This window comes from Ictalurus furcatus, chromosome 15, assembly GCF_023375685.1.
Source record: "Ictalurus furcatus strain D&B chromosome 15, Billie_1.0, whole genome shotgun sequence".
Taxonomy (NCBI): Eukaryota; Metazoa; Chordata; class Actinopteri; order Siluriformes; family Ictaluridae; genus Ictalurus; species Ictalurus furcatus.
This window is the reverse complement of record NC_071269.1, coordinates 4,366,800-4,387,878: the sequence shown is the minus strand read 5'-3', so window position 1 is coordinate 4,387,878 and position 21,079 is coordinate 4,366,800. Positions and strand designations below refer to the sequence as shown.

The following is a 21,079-nucleotide window of genomic DNA, read 5'->3' as shown; positions in this document are numbered from 1 at the left end:
AGAGAGAGAGAGAGAGAGAGAGAGAGCAAGCATTGTGCATGGAGCAGATGCCAGAGTGAGGAAAAAAAAGTCTCCTCTTTTGTCTCCACAAAAGACAGCAAATGACTGATGACCACTTCTGTGGGACCTTCATTAAATATGTGGCGTGGATTCAAATACCTTGCTTTTCACTTTGCCTAACAATATGAAAATATCAGCAACGGTAAACATTTACTCGAGCTGTTGGTTTGCATACAATATTTTTACAAACAGCTTGCCGTTACCTAAAGTCACAGAATGTTAAGTTCACCTGAGACCGAAGACTTTTCCTCCCTACATTTTTCACCCACGCCAACCGTGATATCAGTCCTCCATTGATCTCCTTCATATAACTGACACACGCAGTGCTGCCAAGAAAAGTAGCTAATGCGTGTTGAAAAAGTCACTAGAAGACACCACATGATGTCATAGGCTGATCTGCATATTAATTGAATTGTCGTAGAAATTTGCATATCAAAAGGTGTTACATGAAGAAGGACGATTTTCCAAAGAGACACGCAAAAGAATGGACAAGAACAGAGTTTGATCAGAAGAGAAAATTTTAAGATTATAGCTTATTTCTTATAGGGGGGAAAAAAAAGTCATCTTTGATGATGGCACCATAAAATAACCATTTACATATTTATGTACAAAACACTATCATTTCTATCAAGAATGCAGACAGAAAGAATCAGTAGTAGTTGGTAGTTGGGAAACGGGAAACAAATGGTTACTCATTTGAATAACTCACTTTTATTGCTTGTAAATAATGGTGAAAAGTGATTGGTCGTTAGGAAACTATGGTGATTTGCCGCTAGGCTCTTTTTTTAGCAATAAAGTCTCTTTAAGGAGTGTAAAAAGTTGCAAAATCTAGAAACAAAGTCACCAAGTTAATATCACTGTAGACACAGGTTGTTAGTGCGACATTAAGTGCGATTGTTTGGGGGTGTGTGTGTGTGGGGGGGGGGGGGGTGATGAGACATTATGAAATAAATAGCTCGGCCAGTTTCAATGCCAATGGCTGTCAGTGGCAGAACAGCTGAGGGAAAGCCAGACCCTCAGCAGGGTTCATATCAAGCAAACAGCTGAACTCAATGCCAGAAGCAGCAGAGATGGCTGAGCTTATTGCCCCACTACAACCATCACACCCCCCCTACATCGCGAAAGTGGTACAGCCCAGACTGCCTCAGAAAAAGGCACCATTTCCTGTCAATTTGTGCTTATAGTTAGCTTCTCTGTATACAAGTACAGTCTTTTCACTCATACTCTGCTGTTTCTCGCTCTGTGTGCGTTTAGTCTTTTCACAGGGTGCAGAATAAGCATTTTTCATACTTGTGCACTGGGACTAGTGCTGATTACACTGTTTATTGATCCTGAGGCTCTTGACTTTGTTATGGTTCTCATCTATTTTCCTTAGTTGGCCCTCACACACGAGCAGAGACGAAAAGAGAGGGGAGAGAGGAAAAGGAGGAGGGGGGAGGGTTGGGTTGGTTAATTGCCCTTTTGTTTAAGCTGATCCTAAACATCAATTGACTTGCTCTTCTCCTTCATGTAATTGTCATGTCATAAAGGAAGAGGGCGGTAAAGGAACAGATCAAAAAGTAGCATGGTGGAGAGGCTGGTAGTTTCACTAATAAAACTTGCCTTTTTAAGTTTAAGTCATACACTGCAGTCGTGTTGGAAGTGGACAGAGGGGGTTTTGCAGCATTTTTTGTCTTTTGTTTTCTCTTTATTGTCCATGTCACTTTCTAAATGATGCTTAGAAACCAGAATGAAGTCACCATGATGAAATACCATAGAATGACATTTTCTTTTCAAGTTTCATTTTTTGCTTAGAAAGATGACTATGGAATTCCCCTGTACCAGATAGCAGTGATTGTCCACATAAAGTGGTAGCTAGCAGCTTTTATCATTACAGATTAGACTAATTCATGGCCTGTCATCTGTCTTCACTAAACAGAGACACAAAAACTCAGTCACACACTTTTTCTTCTCTCTCCCTTCCCCTAATCGAAGAGTTTTGTTAGGCACGGCTCCTGTACCTGGAGGGGAAAAAAAAAACGAGTTGGCTCAGACATTTAATCCCCCCCAACATCATAGTGCTGTTGACCTGAGCCCCCGCCCTCCCTTTCCTTCCCGGTCCAAAAGGAGTGAACTCCAGGAGAAACCCCCACAGGGCCACTAACTTTTCCCCCTCCAACTTATCCTGCTCTCTTTTTCTCTCTCTTTCGCTTTTTCACCTCGTGTCGACTTTTGAAAGAGACACTCTACATATCCAACTCTACATATCCGTCTGCCATTTTTTCCCATCAAACACTAAGTCAAGAATGATTCCAAAAAGATGAGACCCAGTTATTTTCTTTCATCCCTGCCAAAGACCAGACTCTCTTAGTCTGTCTTCACCCACCCTCAGTCCCCCCCCCCCCTTCTCTTTCTCCATCTCGTGTGACAAAACTGCAATGACAAACAGGCCCTGAACTGCAGGAAATCCATCTCACTTAGCTGGCACTGTCATCTACCCTCGGCAGGCCGGAGACGTGTTGCAGGCAGACGAGCTGCAGAGCAATGTCGTGTTTAACTCAGGTTCAACTACTGTGCAAGAGAACGACAGAAAATACACACAAATACATAGATTTGTAGATAGATACACAGACACATAAAAAATGTACACCACCCAAAGTGCATGAAAGTGTCAAATGGGTAGAAATGGAACAAAAAAATAAAAAACCTAAATATAATCAATTCATTACCAAAGAAATTATGTTAAAGCTGTTAATATATTTCATAAACTGAACCGTAACATCCTCTAAATAAGTTTCCAACATGTATTACAAAAGTTTCACTTAATGCTGACGTAGTTCCGGTGTATTTAAGTGCTGTACTGATTTACACAACAGACAGTAGTTTAGTAAACTGGCAAAGAATTAAGCAAGAGCCTTTTTTTGCAACTGTGCAGGATTATTCACCACCAACTTCACCCAAGCATGTCTGATTTAAAAAGGACGATATCTTGGACGACGAGATGATGCATTGCGTGTCTTTGGAATTATGCTGTACGTTTAAGTTGAGGTTAACAAATCAGTGGTGGTGACGGTGACGGAGATCCACAGGTTCATCACTGGGAGATATCGGACACATCAAAAAACATTAGGATTACAATTTTAAAATGTTAAATATTAAACTACTTGTAAACCTTTTACAGATGGAGAAGCTCGGAAGGCGTATAAAGATGGGATCACATTCTCGATCAGTGTGATCGACATTCTGGCGCTAAGATCGTGAAAAAAAAACTCTTCCAATAAGTGCATATAATTTTTTAAATGAATAAACTGTGACCAATTTTTTTCTCATCTAAGGGATGGTTGAAAAAGGGAAATATGTTTGTTGCTAGCAAGCTGCTAGTGTACAGAAATACCCACCTCTGGGGGGCGGGACATAAACACTCTAGAAGGCATTTCATTGGATGAACACAAGACTAGTACATGTATGAGAGTATATAAGTCATCAAAAAATTATTTTACGTTTTTCCAAAAGTTGAATAATCTAAAATTTAAACGATAATATCTTCAAAACCTTCCTCCCCCCACAGATATTCTACTGTCCAAACCTGTAATGGACAGATACAAAAAGGTCTGAACACCAATTTTGACTTCAAAAAGCACTTTAAGCCAAATAATTTAGGTTCAGCTAACAAAAAGGTGAGAGATTATAATGAAAATATGAGAACGTGAATCCAGCTGTGTGGGATGTACTATGGGTATACCCAGTGTTACATATGTGTTGGTATATTTGTGTATGAAACACATTGCCTGTAAATTGACTGTTCTTTAGTCGACTCATTGTGCTCTTGAAGCTTCACCAGGGCAAGCCCGCACATGTGCAAGCACACACCAACCAAAACACACCACAATTCTCATGACACATAGCGTACCACACATAAAGGCACATATGCCAAGCACATTCCAGAGGGTTTTGTGGGTTTATTAGTGTGTATGGAGTGCAGCTTTGTTGATTATTCACAGTGAGTGTCTTTCACTCTCCTGTCTCCGGACAACCTTCCCTCATCAATCAGATAATACACCCAGGATGCCGGTAGACACATGTTCAGCTCAGAAAGGGCACGTAATCTTGTGCTGCCATCTGACTCAGGCTAACTTCAGGGGTCAGTTTGGTGAGAGGGTCTTCACAAAGAACCAATGCCCACTCAAACATCTTCTCTCTCATGGTCAGTCCCTCATGTCATAATCTGAGGCGTTTAAAAATGGATACTCGTCTCGCATGCCAAAATCAAGTTTTGTCAAAATCTCCCCTTTCCCCCTTTTGAACACCCACCCACTGCAAAAGTCCCCTCCCCTGATTCATCCTCTTCTTGGTCACCATGGTCGGGTCCTTGTCCTCCACGTCATGCCCGGTCCTGTCTCCAACGCTCGATACTCGCCTCTTCATCTTCATCTGTCATCATGTGGAGACTCCAGTGGCCCAGTGTTCAGAGTACTCAGCCGCTCTATCCCACCACATTTCTCTTTCTCCACCCCACTGGAATGGTGAGATCGAGATAGGATATCCAGCTGAGGATTAGAGATGTGTGGAGACGAGGAAAATAAGAAGCTGAAGCCGTCGGATTTGAGGGTTTGGCATAATTCCATCTGCTAAAACTGCCTGGCAATGCACCTGCAAGTCTGTTTTTATCCCTCTATCGCGCTCAGACAACACTAAATCTCTTAAAAATATACCGTGAGCCGTGTCCTGGGTCAAAAAGATCAAGGCTTAGGAAAATGTCTATGGGTGTTGAGAGGACAGCAAACAAATCAAGAAGGAATCTTAAAGGAAAAATCCACACTGAATTATTTGCATATATCTTTAGAATTAACATGTGATCTTCAGTGGTGTCCTAGACTTTTGAGAATTCTGAGTTGAAGTTTTGTTTTCATTTTTTGCTTAAGCGTCTTTCATAAACATATTTTCACTCTGGTTAAATCATTGTATTACATACAATGGTGTTCTGACAGAGGTGCTGGTTTTATTTAGCCCTCGCTTCATCTCTAGCTAAAAGCGAGTAATGCAACGGTGCTTTAGTCCTATAGTCTCTTAATCTGTGCATTCCACTCAGACAGATCAGCTTCCAAAGATTCAATTAGAATGATAATGCCGCCATAAGTGCCTTCATGCTCATTATCTCATAGATTGCCAACTAGCTGAGATGAGTCTTTGCCGTAACTCCACTGCGTCATATATTTCAGTATACATGAGCCCGATGTTGGCATCAATACCTTCACTACTTCTACATTGGATTCCTCATTAATATCACACTGTGGAAAATGGTGAGTGAGAAAAGAAACTCTTGATCTTTTGCTGTTCAGAGCTAGCAGTGAAATCTTTCAAATATTACAGTATAAACACATTAACTGTGCTCCACAGTGGAGATTTCCTGTAAGGCAATGTTCTACAATAGCAAAAACCTGCACAGGAGATCAAGTGAATAAAGTTATTCATGTCCAGCTTTTATATCAGTTGCTCCTGGACTCTGGTTTCTTTGTTCTGTTCGTGCCTTAAGCCCAGATGAGGGTGAACGTGAGGGCATTCAGTTCATGGCCACCAACAATGAGGCTGAATCATCTGGAACGTCACGTCTTGATTGCATTGTTTCCTGCTGTAACGATTTATTAGCAAAGACTTCAAAAGGACGGTAAACGGACTGGCGAATACATCAAGGGCCCACGTGCCTGATTCATTCAATATGAAGTCGAACAGAGTTGTTTACAATATAGGCTTTTAGTAAAAACCAGTCAGTTCCTATTGGGGCTAAAGGAGGGATAATGAAAGTGAAGGTGTAAACAGGAAATAATGGAGTCTTTATGCCTATGATGAAGTGTCCAGATCTCGAGTATATACTTTATTCTCATTCCATTTCTCTCTCTCTCTCTCTGACTTTTTTTCTCATTCCCTCTCTCATAGACACACACACATACACACACACACACACACGCAGGAATGCACACATTCAGAGAGCAGGGGCAGCCAAGAGCTGGGCTGAAACCCAATACTTCAAGTGAACTTTTTTTAAAAGAATAAATAATCAGGACCAGCGAGCTGTTTGCACTCAGACCCTTAACCGCCACTCTCCTCTAGATTTTCCTCTACTCTGATTTTTAAACAATCCTTTCTCAGTGCTCTTTTTCACACAGGCTGAGAACAATTCTTAAAAAGTAGCATGTGAGTATGTGTGTGTGAGGGGAAAAAATTGATGCAATTTTCCACAGTTAAAAAAAAAAAAATACTAACGTAATTTTCAACTGGGATGCTGAAACATGAGGTCTTGGTTAGATCAGGTTTGGACCTTGTAGACTGTGTGTGTGTGTGTGCGCGCGCGCACGCAAATGTGTCTGATGCATACAGACTTTTGTTCATAGCAAAACAATTACTAGTTCTTTCCTCAAGGGGCAGCATTGCACATTTTTTTTTTTTTTTTTTAGGAGAAACTAGCACACCATTCCTTCAGGACATTACACATCATAACAGGATTTGCAAAAAAAAATTTTTTAAAAATAAATAAAAAAAAATTCAAACAAAAAATTTTTCTATATGGAAAAACTACAAGTAAGCTTCTGTACATTGTAAAAAATAAACAGGACCTTAGGATTGGTGCTACAGCTGGTCCTGAGGGGGTCTGTGGAGATGAAATGAAATGAGCTCTTCAAAACATGCCTCCATTCTGACTGGCTGAAGTTTGCTGGAGCGTTGCAAAGCTTAGTGTAAAAGTTATCACATGGAAAGTGTTGCCAATGGGCTTCCAGCCGTTTGAGTAAAGGTCTCCGATTAATGACAAGGTTCAGAATCAGAATAGATTTGGACCTGGGGTGGTGGTGATTATGGCAGTGCCATACACACACATCACTGTCTATTAGAGCTGAGCACCAAGCTGACATATTCACATATGACACACTGCTGAAGAATCTTTTTCATATGCTACCATTTTCTTTTCTCTTATTTAATCAATGTCCCTCTTTCCCTGCCCTCTCTTCCCACTGGGAAGGTCTGTCCCAAACCTTTTGCAACGGAGAGACATGTGCCACTTACAGTGACACTTACAGTGCCCTCCACTAATATTTGCTCATATTTACCAAGGGTGCCAAGAAGGCTGTGAAAAATTGTCTTTACTGTTGAACCTTTTGATCTTTTGTTAAAAAAATCCCCAAAATAATCTGCTCTCATGGATATCAAACAACTGCAAATGAAACACAGGTTTATATATACATGCATATATTTAACAAAGATATATATATATATATATATATATATATATATATATATATATATATATATATATATATATATATATATTTGTTAAATATAGGTGTGCAACAATTATTGGTACCCCTATGAATTCATGTGAGAAAATTATATTTGAAGTATATTCCCAGTGATATTTAAAATAAATGTGGAGGTAACACATAGGCGAAATTTCCTTAGTCATTCATAACAATGGGTAAGACCAAGGAATGTAGCTGTGATATGCGGCAAAAGGTTGTTGAGTGTCACAAAATGGGAAGTGTCTATAAGAAAATAGCACAATCATTGAAAATGTTTGAGAAAATCATTGAAAACAAAAAACCTCCAAGGATCACAGCTGGAGAATTGCAGAAGTTAGTTGTGTCTTGAGGTCAGAAAGTCTCCAAAACTACAATCCGAAGTCACCTACATCACCACAAGTTGTTTGGAAGAGTTTCAAGAAAAAGCCTCTACTCTCATCCAAAAACAAACTCAAGTGTCTTCAGTTTTCCAGACACTACTGGAACTTCAAATGGGATCGGGTTCTATGGTCAGATGAAACCAAAATAGAGCTTTTTGGTCATAAACACCAGAGATGGTTTTGGCGCACACAGAGAGGTAGCCATATGGAAAAGTACCTCATGCCCACAGTTAAATATGGTGGAGGCTCTTTAAGGTTTTGGGGCTGTTTTTCTGCCAGAGGACCTGGACATTTTGTTAGTATACATGGCATCATGGTCTCTATCAAATATCAGTAGATATTAAATCTGACTGCCTCTGCCAGAAAGCTTAAAATGAACTGTGGTTGGATCTTCCAGCAAGACAGTGATCCAAAACATACCTCAAAATCAACACAAAATGTCAAGGTCAAACCACAAAATCAAGGTCCTGCCATGGCCATCCCAGTCCCCTGACTTGAACCCCATAGAAAACCTGTGAGGTGAACTGAAGAGTAGAGTCCACCATCATGGATATCAAAATGTGAAGGATCTGGAGAGATACTGTATGGAGGAACGGTCTCAGATCCCTTGCCATGCATTCTCCAACTTCATCAGGCATTATAGGAGTAGACTCAGAGCTGTTATCTTGTCAAAGGGAGGTAGTATTGACTAAAAGGGTGGCAATAATTGTTGCACACATATATTTAATAAAGTTTTATATATTTTATATATATATATATATATATATATATATATATATATATATATATATACATACATACATATATATAAACCTGTGTTTTGTCTGCAATTGTTTGATATCAATGAGAGCAGAGTATTTTTGTGAATTTTTTGAACAAAACATCAGAAGGTTAAACAATAAAGACAATTTTTTGTAGCCTTCTTTGCTCATATTTTCCGGGTGCCAATATTAGTGGAGGGTACTGTAGGATCATGAGAGATGCTCGAAACTGTCTGCACATCTGCACGCTGTACACTCAACAAAGCCAAGAGCATGTGTGCACTCTGCAGGCAGTTACACATAAGCCTGAGGATAAATGCACAACACACACACAGATAGATACACACACACACACACACACACATACACACACATTTAGAAACAGGCTCCTCTTTGCACTGGGCTCATTATGAGCCGGGGATTTTTGTTGTCTTGCCAACAGACTGCTTTGACAACAATGGGGAAGCCTGTTAAAGCAACTCCTTCAAAAGTAAACCAGCACTGCGACACTTGTTTTGCCTGCAATGGCAGCGTGTCAGTAAAATGACTTATGGCATGTCTGTCTGAAAAGAATGTCAAACTCCATCCAGAAAAAAAAAAGTCAAAACAGGGGGGCCTCTGTGGGGTTTGACGCTCGCCCAAACCCCAGACCCTGCTGAACTCCTTCTGTGGGGTAGCCTGGTAGTTCCAACTCTGAAAAAATACTGAACCTGTCTTTTTTAAACTATCTTAGAATTCCATGTGAGTCAGGTCCTATTATTTAAATCCACATTTGGCGCGTCAGACTACTATGATGGATTCTCTATGACCGATTTCTCCACATTCATACGAGTGTTTTTCCACGATGGCGACTCGATCTTGGCTGTCTTCATATACAAAGGTGCATGTTTTAAATTTTCAGGAGAGGGAGACAGAGAGGCTCTGTTGGTGTGTTTTCATAGCAGGGTGTGTTCTTGGATTCCGCCACATTAGGAACGTCACCCCAGGTGCTCTCTCTCTCTCTCTCTCTCTCTCTCACACACACACATCTCCTCAACCCACTTCTGTCTCTCTTTCTATTTTTTTCTGTCTCTCTCTCTCTCTCTCTGTGTAAATAAATACCTACTGGATTAGGTTGGCAGCATGATGGGGGGGGGGGGATGGGGGGGGTATTGATTGACATCTGAAAGGCAGTAGCGCTGTTCGGGCATGCTGAAGGGTGAGTGAGACACCGCACCGGGAGAATGTGTACACGTCTGTGTGAGGGGGGAAACACATTGTCTTTTACTTACTTGTTGCCACCCATAAACTCCCCCAGCAGCCAGATAAGATTTCAAATCACTGTCTTAACTTTTCACCCTAACCACTGCCTCACTGATAGAACCCCCCACCCCCTTTTGTCTTGCCAGAAATTCTCACACACCGCTAATGACACATTCTGACTCCAAAATAACTTTATAGGTTCGCTTCTTTCACATGGCCAAGATAATCAGTGCTTAAGAAACCTTGTTATTTTTCTGGAATGTCTCAAAGGTTTTGCACACACACACACACAAAAAAAAAACAGTTTTAGTTTCATCGTTACCTTCTTTTCACTCGCTGGTTTGGCCATTTAGTGTTCAACAGCGCCCTCTAGGATCTAACTCAAGTTGCATTCATTTTAAAAAGTCACTTTAAAACACTCATTCTTTTTTAATCACCTGTGTTTCATTCTCCTCTTTTTTTTCCAAGCCCTTTAATATGACATTTCAGGCCCCTTGTAAAGGCTAATCTTGCTCCCGTCAATCCTAAAAGGTTAATGATCTGGACATACTGCTTTAATCATACTGTGCTATGTACAGTTTGACACAGCGAGAGAGAGAGAGAGAGTAGGGGGGGAGTGTACTCACACAAGGCCGCCATCTCTTTGGGAAGGTCCGCCCCGAAGCGACCGAACAGACTGCCATTGGCCATCAGGTCAAAGGGGGAGTGGCTCCGCATAGAGTTGAAGGCGAATGGGTAGACGGCGGGCGGGAAGCCGGGCATGTGACCACGATTGGTGGCCATGGCGACACTACAGGCCGGGGCTCTGATTGGCTGGCCCTGTGATCCCGGCCAAGATGCCAGGGTGATGGAGGGTTAATGGTACTACAACCTGGCGTACTCAGCACTCCAGAGCCGGAGGACCTGCACGAATACAGAGAAAACAGCAAAAATACATAAGCTTTTGATTAGAACAACACCAGGAACTAGAGCGTGAGACTCAATAAAATCATGCAATAAATCAAAAGAGGTGAATGACAACTGCTTCTCTACCTGCCAAAAAAGTGTACAGATGACTGTGGGTGTATGCGTGCATGGAGAGGGTTCTGAAGTACAGAAAGTACCAGAGAAAGTAGAGAGCAATAAAAATGAAAAGGCAAAGCAAAAAAGGGGGTAGAGGGAGGGGAAAGGAAAATAAGAAAGTGGTTAGGAAAAAGAGAGAGAGAGAGAGCGAGAGAGAGAGAGCTCTTGTTCCTGCACTTTTGAAAAGCGTCCAGACTTCTGCAGTGCTTCCAGGCTATGCCATATGATTTAAATCACCAGAACTCCACAAGAAAGAACCTCTCTGTTTGTGCTGCCAGGCCAGCTCAGCCCCAGCCAGGCTCCGGGCCCTGAACTGCCCCACTCACCCCAATGGAGAGAGAGAGAGAGAGAGAGAGAGAGAGAGAGAGAAGCAGGAAAGTTAAAGGGCAAAAAAAGGAGGTAAATTTGCATCTGCTACATTGAACATGGTTGAACTTCTCATTTTTTGCCTCTACATCTCTCTATCCTCTCACTTGCAAACTTTGTGCCGTCTCGTCCGATTTTCGCTTGCCCAGAGTGATTTTATGAGTGGGTGGGGGCCAGCGGCCTATTCTTTACATGTGGCTTTTTTTTCCACTCTTTGTGAATGCACCGAGCCAAAAAAACTGAGCTTTCTGGAAGTGCTGTGGCTTGTGCAGCAGTGGAGAGGGAGGGGGGAAACAGCAAAGAACTGGAAATAAACAAGTCTAAAGGGTGATGGGCAACTGAAATGTGGATTGTCTGAACGGAGCAACTCAAACTCTGGGCACTGGGGGGCACCAGCGCCGGCCACATGCCCCACAAAAGCAGCTACTGCATTCCAAGACACGCAGAATACTGCCTTCCTTTCTTTCAATCACACACACCTAGAAAATCATTCACACATATACCGTATAAAAGGGATACGGTGCTCGTTCTAGTGCACGCGCTCACACAGAACACAAAATGATGGAAGGTTAAAAGACGCACAGTCTGCAGAAATTTGTGCCATCTTAAAACTTGAAAGCGCCAGGCGTCAAACCTTTCTCACTGAGTGCTTTCTTCTCTTGGTCTCTAAATATATGTCTCCTGAAAAGCTCACATACAAACACACACACACACACACACACACACACACACACTCTCCCTGCATGTCTTTCTGGCTCTTTCTCTTTCAACAGAGCCAGTTAATTACAGCCTACTGCTGCAGGCAGCTTGAAACCGCCACTAATTTAGAGTTCCATTACCGTAAACTGTTCCACATGTGCATCCGCGGCACAGGCAGCCTCGAGTGGCCACGTCTCAGGAAGGAACGAGGCAGAGAGGCACCCGCCCCCAGCCAGCCACTGCCACAGGGCCTTGCCATCCCTTGCTCTCTCCCTTTTACCCTGTCTTTCTTTTTTCTATCCATGCCCCCCTCTCTCTCTCTCTCTCTCGGAGTCTGTTTTTCATCCTCTCTCGTCTCCAAAGGGCTCCCCGATTTAATTTCTGTAGACCGTAGCCTCACCCCCTATTTTTTTTTTTCACCCATATCTCCCCACCCTCGGCCCCGACTGCTTATACAACGCCTCGCATGACCCCACAGAACTTTTCCATATGTAACAGATATCATTTGGAAGTCGGCGCTCGATGAAAGCACACATGGCCCAAAGTTCCACACAGGTGCCTCTGAGCCTCGCTCGGTCCTGTGACAGAACAAAAGCGTTTCTCTGCACAGTTCTCAAATCCAAGGAGAAGAAAGCCAGTCGCAAGGTCCCATACACAGCCATTACAAACAGACAATAAGAGATGTGTTTTCTTCACGTTCTTAATCAAAGCCAGGAAATGCCTGCTTCAAATTAAATACAGACATTTTCTTTTCCTGACTTCTGCTAAATGTTTGTCTGCCTTGGAAGTTCAAAGTGATGTTAAAAAGCAATTCAAAGCTTTTCTATTATTATTATTATTATTATTATTATTATTACGGCTTTTACATCTAATCAAAATCAAATGTAAGATGCAAAGCAAGAAGAAAAGAAAAAATGTTTGTGGCTGCAGGAAAAACAAAAATACTGTTCATTTTGTTACATAAAAAATTCTGAACACACAGGTTCAAAAACAAATATCAAATGGCAGATTAAAAAAAAATTCATAAAGGCTGAGAAACCTCCACAAAGGCCGAGATCATCATCACTGAAATTAATCAACAGTGACATGTGCAGGAAATAAGTGAGTACAAAAAGCATTTTTTAGATTTTTAGACCATTTCCAATACTGTAATGATTTTTTTGTCATTTATTTGAAAAATAAAAAAAAATAAAAAAGTTTTTTCAATGACCAGAATTTTGGTGTGTCCCTAAGAAAAAGTCTCAAGCAGGCATCTTAAAGGGGAACTGAAAAGGGATCCCTGTTCGTAGAATTTTCCCGAAAACACAGTAATGAATTAATAAAAAAAGCTGGCGCCAGCGTGTTTTAATGAGTCACATTGGCTTTTTTACGCGGCCTGTGCTGGGTTTATGGAGCACGGACTGCATGGAGTGAGCTCATTCCCCCAACACCCTCAGCCCAGTCTCTGGCACAGCCCCCTAAGCCCTGGGGCACACACACACAAACACACACACACACATATATTATATATATATATATATATATATATATATATATATATAGAGATAGATACCACAAGCACACATAAGTACATACACATATGGTCTCTTATTACAGCTATATTCTGGCAGACTCCAACACACACACACACACACACAAACTCATCGACCGTGTCTGGCAGCTCCAGTGGACTCGGGGGGCACGCAGTAGGCCCGCACTGTTTGCAGGGATTAAAAGCCCAAGCTGGGACTTTCCACCAACCTCTACTTTCACTGTTGACTCGGGCTTTGACCAAACTTTTTCGACACATCATTAGCTGAGCATGCCGAGGCTTATTAGTCCCAGAGAGTCAGAAAAAGGCACAGAGAAACAGAGAGAAGCTCTGAGCATGGTCGATGATGCATTTTGTGTCTATAGTAGTGTCACAGGGACATGATTGATGGTCTGGGTTGGCTCTTGCCTGAGGTGCTGAAAACACAGTGAAAGAGTGTTTTGGAGGGTCGGGTTTTCCGGAGTCGAGTGTCCCTTTTCTGTCGGGATCGGGTGTCACTCGTCTACGGCCATTCTCACACTCTACCTTCGTTAAAACAACCACTTGAGACTTAAGCGCTGAACTGGCCATAGGTGCCACAACAGAGAGAGAGAGAGAGAGAGAGAGAGAGAGAGAGTGAAATAAGATGATGACACAGGATGTCAGGAGGAAAAGATGAGGGTGAATAGGATTTCACAAAATGAACCCTTCTTGCCCTGGTGGTAGGACTCGCGGTTTTTGGGGTCACTTCCTGCCTCCTCGAGTTCTCTCTGAATATTTCCACTCTATACTCTTAAATATATGGATCATATACCCGGCTTTAAATTTCCACATTTGTTTTTCATCAAAGGGACATTCTTATGAGAAGGTCTAACCACAGCCTGGAGTCTTGGATTCGTCTGGGTTAAATAAGAGAGAGAGAGAGAAAACGTGAGATGGGGCATACGGTGAAAGTTAGGATTCTGAGCTTTAAAGCTGTTCCACTACAAAAAAAAAAAAAAAGAGAACATTTTATACTCAGCATGAAAGAAATCATTTTTTAAATCTAAACCATATAAAGGAATGTGGTCAAATTGCTATCGGTGACTGGCACACTTCATGTTCTTCTGACGCTCCACAGAAAGACTTGCCCGCTCCTGTTCTCTCTGCTAACACATGCCTCGAATCCATATTTCACAAGATCCGAATGATTCAGCTGTACAAAATGAAAGGTTGCTGAAGAATTGTTCTAACAGATTTTTTAAAAAATAAAATTAATGATATTTATATCCTGTGAATGAAATGGCGAACATGTGCGCGCAAGGCGCCGTTTACATCCGGAGCTCTTGTTGGTAAAACAATCCGTCTCCGTGGTTTGCCAGGGAGACATTCACATGAGAGCGTGGTGAAATCACACCGGCCTTGTGTGCCATGGCTTCCTATAAAGAAATGCATGTGGATCCAATTGAATAAAGATGTCTGAATGTGAAGTGTGTTGTGCAAAACGTTTTGGCTGCTGCAGAGACACCCTGAGGCGAAGAGGGGTTCGGGTGGTCATGAGCTTGGGCAACAAGCGCACATCACAACAAAGTATGGAGGAGGAAAAGGAGCAGACGAGACGCGCGCATACACAAAAACACACAATTTTGTCTTTCCGTCTCTGACTGCTTTTCATTCCTTATTTCTTCCAGCTATGTCTGCCTTCGTTTCCCCCAACCCCCTTGATCTTTTCCTCCTTCCTGTATGTTTTTTGCACAGCTGAAAAACTGAGCATCTGACTTATCTTGAAGACAAAGCAACCATAAATCGCTGGCATATTTAATTTCAACATCTTCTCTGATTGGCAAGTCTCATGAGCTAAAACAGACTGAAACAGAGCCTCTCCTGGCAGAAGTCACATATTCTTAACACCCCTAAAAAAAATTTTTAAAAAGGTGGAGGTTGGAATGACCTCCACTCTGACCAAAGAGTAACCCAGCACCTGCCATGCAGAATCCACATCACTTGAGAGTCACTCATCCTGAAGTGAAGTAGCTGAAGAATCAAATAAATTGTCCTGTAATCACACACCTGCGTGAGAGATTCTGTTTCTGTCTGCCTCTTCCGAATGCCAATAGGTGTCACAACAAGCAATTTGTACACTGTATCCGTTTTCACCCATGTAGGAAGGGAGAGGCTCGCTACTTATGTATGAATGTTTTAAATCCGGCCATCGGTGAAACCGTCGATTTCTCAATCACAGGAAGAGAAATAGACGAAACGCTAGCGGGACGAGCCGGTGTTCCACTTTATACTCAGCCTCCCGAATTATTTGTGTGTCATGCCATGGCAGCTAGAACAGAGAGAAGGATGGAGTGTGAGGTGACGAGAGAGTGGCAGGACTGAAGCCACTGACATTAGTGTTCCATGATGTGATGTTGAACCTCAGGAGGGAAAAAGAGAGCAGTATTGGGAGGACAGCAAAACAGGCGATGATTAAAACGAGTCTTGAAAACAAGGCAGAAACTCAAGGAGCGCATTATTATTAGGACAAATTATTTATGGTTGAAATGCATTACTTTTTCTGTGTGTAATGGGACAGTGAAGGACAGCTAACAAGGCTAAGCCTCATTGTCTTTATAGAATATTTATATATTTTTTTGAAAAATCGACATTTTTGTGCCATCCACATTGTCGTACTTGCGACGTTAACACGTGGTTTTAAAAAAAAAAAAAAAAAAAAAGAAGTATTCAAATGAATTCTGTAAATATTTGAAATATATACACATCACATTAAATAACACTGTTAATGTAAAAAAAATTACATTGTTGCTACAGTTTTTTTCTTTGTTTGAAGGTGTTCGAGCAAATTAAAAACGTTTTTATATTAAACTAAAATAGCTAGTTTCCTATAGTGATGTTAAAACATGCCCGGCGTATTTCGGTATTTAGGTGACGTTCTAGCTAGTCAGGATACACTAACGTCAGCTTGCTGGCAAACAGTAGAACATGACGTCTTTAGATGCACTTATGGACCGGATCACATCTTTCCTTTTGACTCCACTTAATTCTACGTTGCATCTCTTTGCTTAACTTCGTGAGCATGAACGTGAGAAATGACTGTGATTGGCTGAAAGCTCTGAAAGGTTTTCCTGGGAATCACCTCTGGCCTCATTTCCATAACATCTGTATTTTTGAGATTTGAGGTTTATGATTTCAATCTCAAAAGCCAGAATTCTACGTTTTATAAGTAGAGGCTTGGGCTGATTTCTTTCCAGCCCAGAAGCATAGTGAACTACTCTCCATATTTCATCGCCATTAGGGCTAAATTATTTGAGCCTGACACATCTTTAACACATCTGTAACATGACATAAGCAGTGACTGAGATGGAGCATGTGAAATATAATCATGGGTGTAAAATACATCAGCAAGGAGGATCACTTTCTTGATCATTCTTTTTTTTTTTTTTCAAAATGCCTATGAGTAAATAGATGAGATATGCATCTTCCAATCAAAGGACAAACTAGGAAATTAAGTTTTGTGTACCTTGGTTTGAAGAAAGCTTGACAATAAAAAAAAATCAGCAATCACAAATGGATTAGTGTGTGTGTGTGTGTGTAACAGTTTGATGCTCATGATGAGACTCCATGCTATATGGCTGAATCCTAGAATAGTACTTGCAAGTTACTGATAGGTATTAGCTTTTTTTTTTGTTAGTCCTCCCATTCTTCAATATCGTGACCAGAAATCACTTACTAAATCCACTCTGATTGCAGCTATGGTTCAGAAAAAAGTCACAATTGAGCTGCTCTTTGTGCTAGCTTTTTCATACAAGCTCCATTTATTTAATCAGACAATTAGGCGTCTCTCGTTACAGTAGCTCACGAGTATAAAAACACACACACACACACACACACACTATATGCACATTAATATAAGTCCTAACATGCACACAAGCACATGCAGGCAGAAAAAAAAACTTCAAACAGCAGATGTTCATCTTTCACACAAACACATACAGACATGCGTACACGCCGACTGACACGCAAATAGTCACATACACACATCCTTACACACCTGCAAAAATATACAGAGGAAAATAGTGATCTGACAGCTTCCTACGTAATTATAGGGTACAGAGAGTCTTGCTCCCCAGCTCCCATCCCCAGCTTTCATTTTGCCCTTAAACCACCTGTCTGGCTCCTCCCTGATGTTTGCACTTCATTGCCCTAAGAAAGAATTCTTGACAGAAAAAAAAGAGAGATGAGACCCTCAGTCACACAGTGGGGTGGTCTCTCCATAAATCACTTACACTTAAAACACTTTTTTTTTTAAATAAATAAATCCCTGTGCTGTATATCAGCCTTGAACTTATTTCTTTCATGCAATTCCACTTTAACAAGGCCAAAATACCCTGTTCTAGAAGAAGGGCGAAATGATTATTATTATTACTATTATTATAAGGGTGGAAATTATTTACTTGCGTATTTAATCGCACGACTTCAGCGTTTAAAATATTCTCATCAGACCCGATTTTCTACAATCGTCATCCGCACCTAAAATCTAACCCTAACCTTAACCTCAGAAACCAAAAGAAAACCTAGCTTTAGCTTTCCAAATAAAATTTGCTAGGTTTTTTTGTTTGTTTGTTTAAAAAAAATAAGTTTTGCTTGAAGGAACAACACAATCATCTCCACCAGGTCAAACGGTCAGATATTCCTATCCTTGTGTGAAAACAGCTCACTGTCACATATAACTTAGTAAATACAGATGTATCTAGACTTATAAAAGTGAATTAAAAGTGAATTACTAAACAAGGAGGCTGGCTGTGAAGGTAAATTCTCAAACCATATATATAATATATATACACACACACACTCCTCATCTCACACCTCTCACACAGTCATTGTTTCTTTGACGCCAACGGAAATGAATGGATGCAATTGACGATGCTATATTTAATCTGTTTATTCACAATCAGCTGAGGAATGTCTGCTGTTCCATTAAGCAGGGGTGAGAAGGCACATTACAGTTCGGGCCTGAAACATGGCGGAACGTGAATATCTGGTTTGACAATAGTTTGTTTTTCTTTGTGACGGTCCCTTTTGTTTCCGCTCGTGTAAACTCGTGGTTAATCTGAGAGATGTAAACAGCTCGGAACAGAGAAAGGCCAGGGCATTCCAGCTATAAAAGTTAGGACCTGATCCTGTGTGTGTGTGTGTGTGTGTGTGTGTGTGTGTGTGTGTGTGTGTGTGTGTGTGGGTGGGTGGCTAAATTGATGGCTGCCATGTTTGCAATTTGTTCGCATCTCAGGCTCCTCCTCATCCCAGATTGTTCCTGGATGTGTTAACCATCATTCTGTCACACATTAAAAATAAACCCAGAGTAGGCCTATGCTAAATACCAATGTTCAATATTTTAATATACGACACATAGCAAGCACTCAACAAGACGAACTACTGTCAAATTAGAATGCAAATCTTTGATCAAGCTTAAATAATCGAGTCCGACCAAATATTTCCCTCGCTACAATTTATAGCCAGATCAATACTTTTTTGGAGATGATTTATGTTTACTAAGAGGTAATAACATACAAGTTACACGTTTGCTACAAATCACGAGTCACCGAAAGGGACGTAAACTTTTTCCTCCTCTTAACAGCTCTCAAAACCGTTAACACCAATCTTTATGCATTTACGATTACGAGTTATACCTGCGGAGGCTTATCAGGTGACATCAAAATCCCTGTGGCGCCACATGGTCATGCACTAATGCTCACAAGTGTCTGTCTTTGCAGTTTTGAGCAAACCGTGTCTCTCGGAAGTTGTGCAATGTGACTCAGGTGCTGATGAACCTGCTCACCTGGCTGCGTGTACAGTCTGTTCGCCAGCGAGACCGACAAGACGACAATGGTGAGATTGGCAGGCATTCCTCAATCATAGCATTGCAGACAAAATGCTTCATAGATGCAAATAATCGCAATGTGATGGCTGTTTATAAACAAACACGTGTGTAGAATGGTCCCTTCACAGCTGGTACAAACATGCAAATGTTGAGAGTATCCCTTTACACATATCGGGACACTCTACGGAGTACTACTCACATCTTTTCTCTGTTAAAAGGACATAAAAATGTTTCGGGCAATTGAACACAGACAGAGTTAACAAATACAAGTATGGTGATATACACACATGGAACAAAATCAAAGAGTGGAAAGAGTGGTATATTTGTACCGGGAGCTGGTCCCAGAGTATGGAAACTCTGATTGGTTTTCTTCTCTTTCCCCTTTACTCACTTTCTCAATCTCTGTCTTCAATTAAGGCTGACAGCGGTATCGGCTCAGACTGCAGTCAAAAATGCCTTTCTTTCCTTTTTTCGAACTCTCGTAGCAGAAAAGAGAGAGGAAGTCCAGGGGGGGAAAAGAAGAAAAAACAAACAAAGGCATTGTTTAGAAAGTGTCCTGGGAGCCAAACTCACCCACTTGTGCGCAGCTCCAGCCGTTGTAGAAACTTTCCCAGCTTCACCCAGGATGAAGGAGGAGACAAGAGTGCGTGAGGAGAGGAAGCGAGTGCGCTCGTTGTCCGTCCGGGTCCCTTAAGCTGTAGAGACAGAGCACAAACCAACTCACCAACTCGTTTCTGTCTCTTTCTTTCCCTCTCCCTCCCTCCTTCTCTTTCGTTTCTTCCTCCCTCTCTTTCTACAGGCACTCACACACTCCCTGTGGCTCTCGGTGAGAAATAATTAGGCTCTGTGAATCATAAATGCAGCCTGGGTCATGTGACTTTAAATAAACAGCACTTTTTTTTTTTTTTGACAATACACAAAATGTCTAGACAGGAGAAAAAGAGAGACCTACGTTTCTTTCTCTGTCTCCTAAGTCTCCTTTTTCTTATCCCCCTCCCTCTCTTTCTCTGTCTCTCTCCGTCTCTCTCTCGCTCTCTTGTTTTCTTCACCTCAATCTCCCTCTGTCGGAGAAACTGACAAACACTGAACAATGGCTGATTTTCGATGGCAATAAGGAACTCATTTAGAAGTGCTGCACAGAGTCAGAGCTGACTGAAGCCTCGGGGTGTTCCTCCCCCTCCGTCATACGATTCCAACATAGTATTCCTCCAACACCAGCTACAAACACCATATCCTGTAGAGGAAACCAGGGGCTTAAATGCAGGGTGTCCTTTGGGTATTATTGTACAATATGGACAACATATTTGGATTAAGACATGGAGCGCGATAGGGTTATACAGAGGTAACAGTTGACAAAAAAAAAAAAACAACTAATAGGATTCAACTCAAACCTTTTACACATATTAACAATCATCCAAATAAGTCTGTCCTTCATTGAATTTAAACAGTTTGTGTGATTTGTCCCAAAGTAAACCTCAAGTTTTGAGGTTGTGAGTTAAAGGCAAGTTACATATCATTATACAAAACAGAGAAGACGTCAAGACCAAGGTAATTATTACTGGTCTTCATGTTCGTTAGACCACAAAAATTCTAGCAAATAACAACAACCGACCCTTTACTTTAGGATACACATTACTCACGTAACACATTACAACTTGGAAATTTGCGATATACAGTAGAGTCAGGGGTGTAATTGTACTTCCTTACTACACTCGTGTTATCTTTTCGCAAACTTATTCTTCTTGTTATTGTTGTTATAACTGAATACTTACACTCTTCCTGAGTTGTTTCCTTTCCTCAGTAGGAGGCATGAACTCCATCTAATTTGAAAATCATCTTGAGCTACTTTTTACTAATTTGCTAATGTT

At 41.3% G+C, this 21,079-nt stretch overlaps 1 protein-coding gene across 2 annotated transcripts in view; it reads right to left on the bottom strand.

Annotated features, from left to right (window-relative positions):
- Positions 1-20,603, bottom strand: part of rarga (retinoic acid receptor gamma a) — a 37,318-nt gene extending 16,715 nt beyond the window's left edge. The window contains exons 1-3 of one of the 2 annotated variants that reach the window (XM_053642574.1): positions 20,164-20,603; positions 19,785-19,906; positions 10,338-10,614 (exon numbers count right to left, since the gene is read on the bottom strand). In XM_053642574.1, the coding sequence (XP_053498549.1) occupies positions 10,338-10,494 (157 nt within the window). In that variant the 5' untranslated portion in view covers positions 10,495-10,614; positions 19,785-19,906; positions 20,164-20,603. Of the gene's footprint in view, positions 1-10,337; positions 10,615-19,784; positions 20,089-20,163 lie in introns of those variants that run through there. The other variant, XM_053642573.1, reaches the window with a different exon arrangement.
- Between the last annotated feature and the right edge of the window lie 476 nt (positions 20,604-21,079).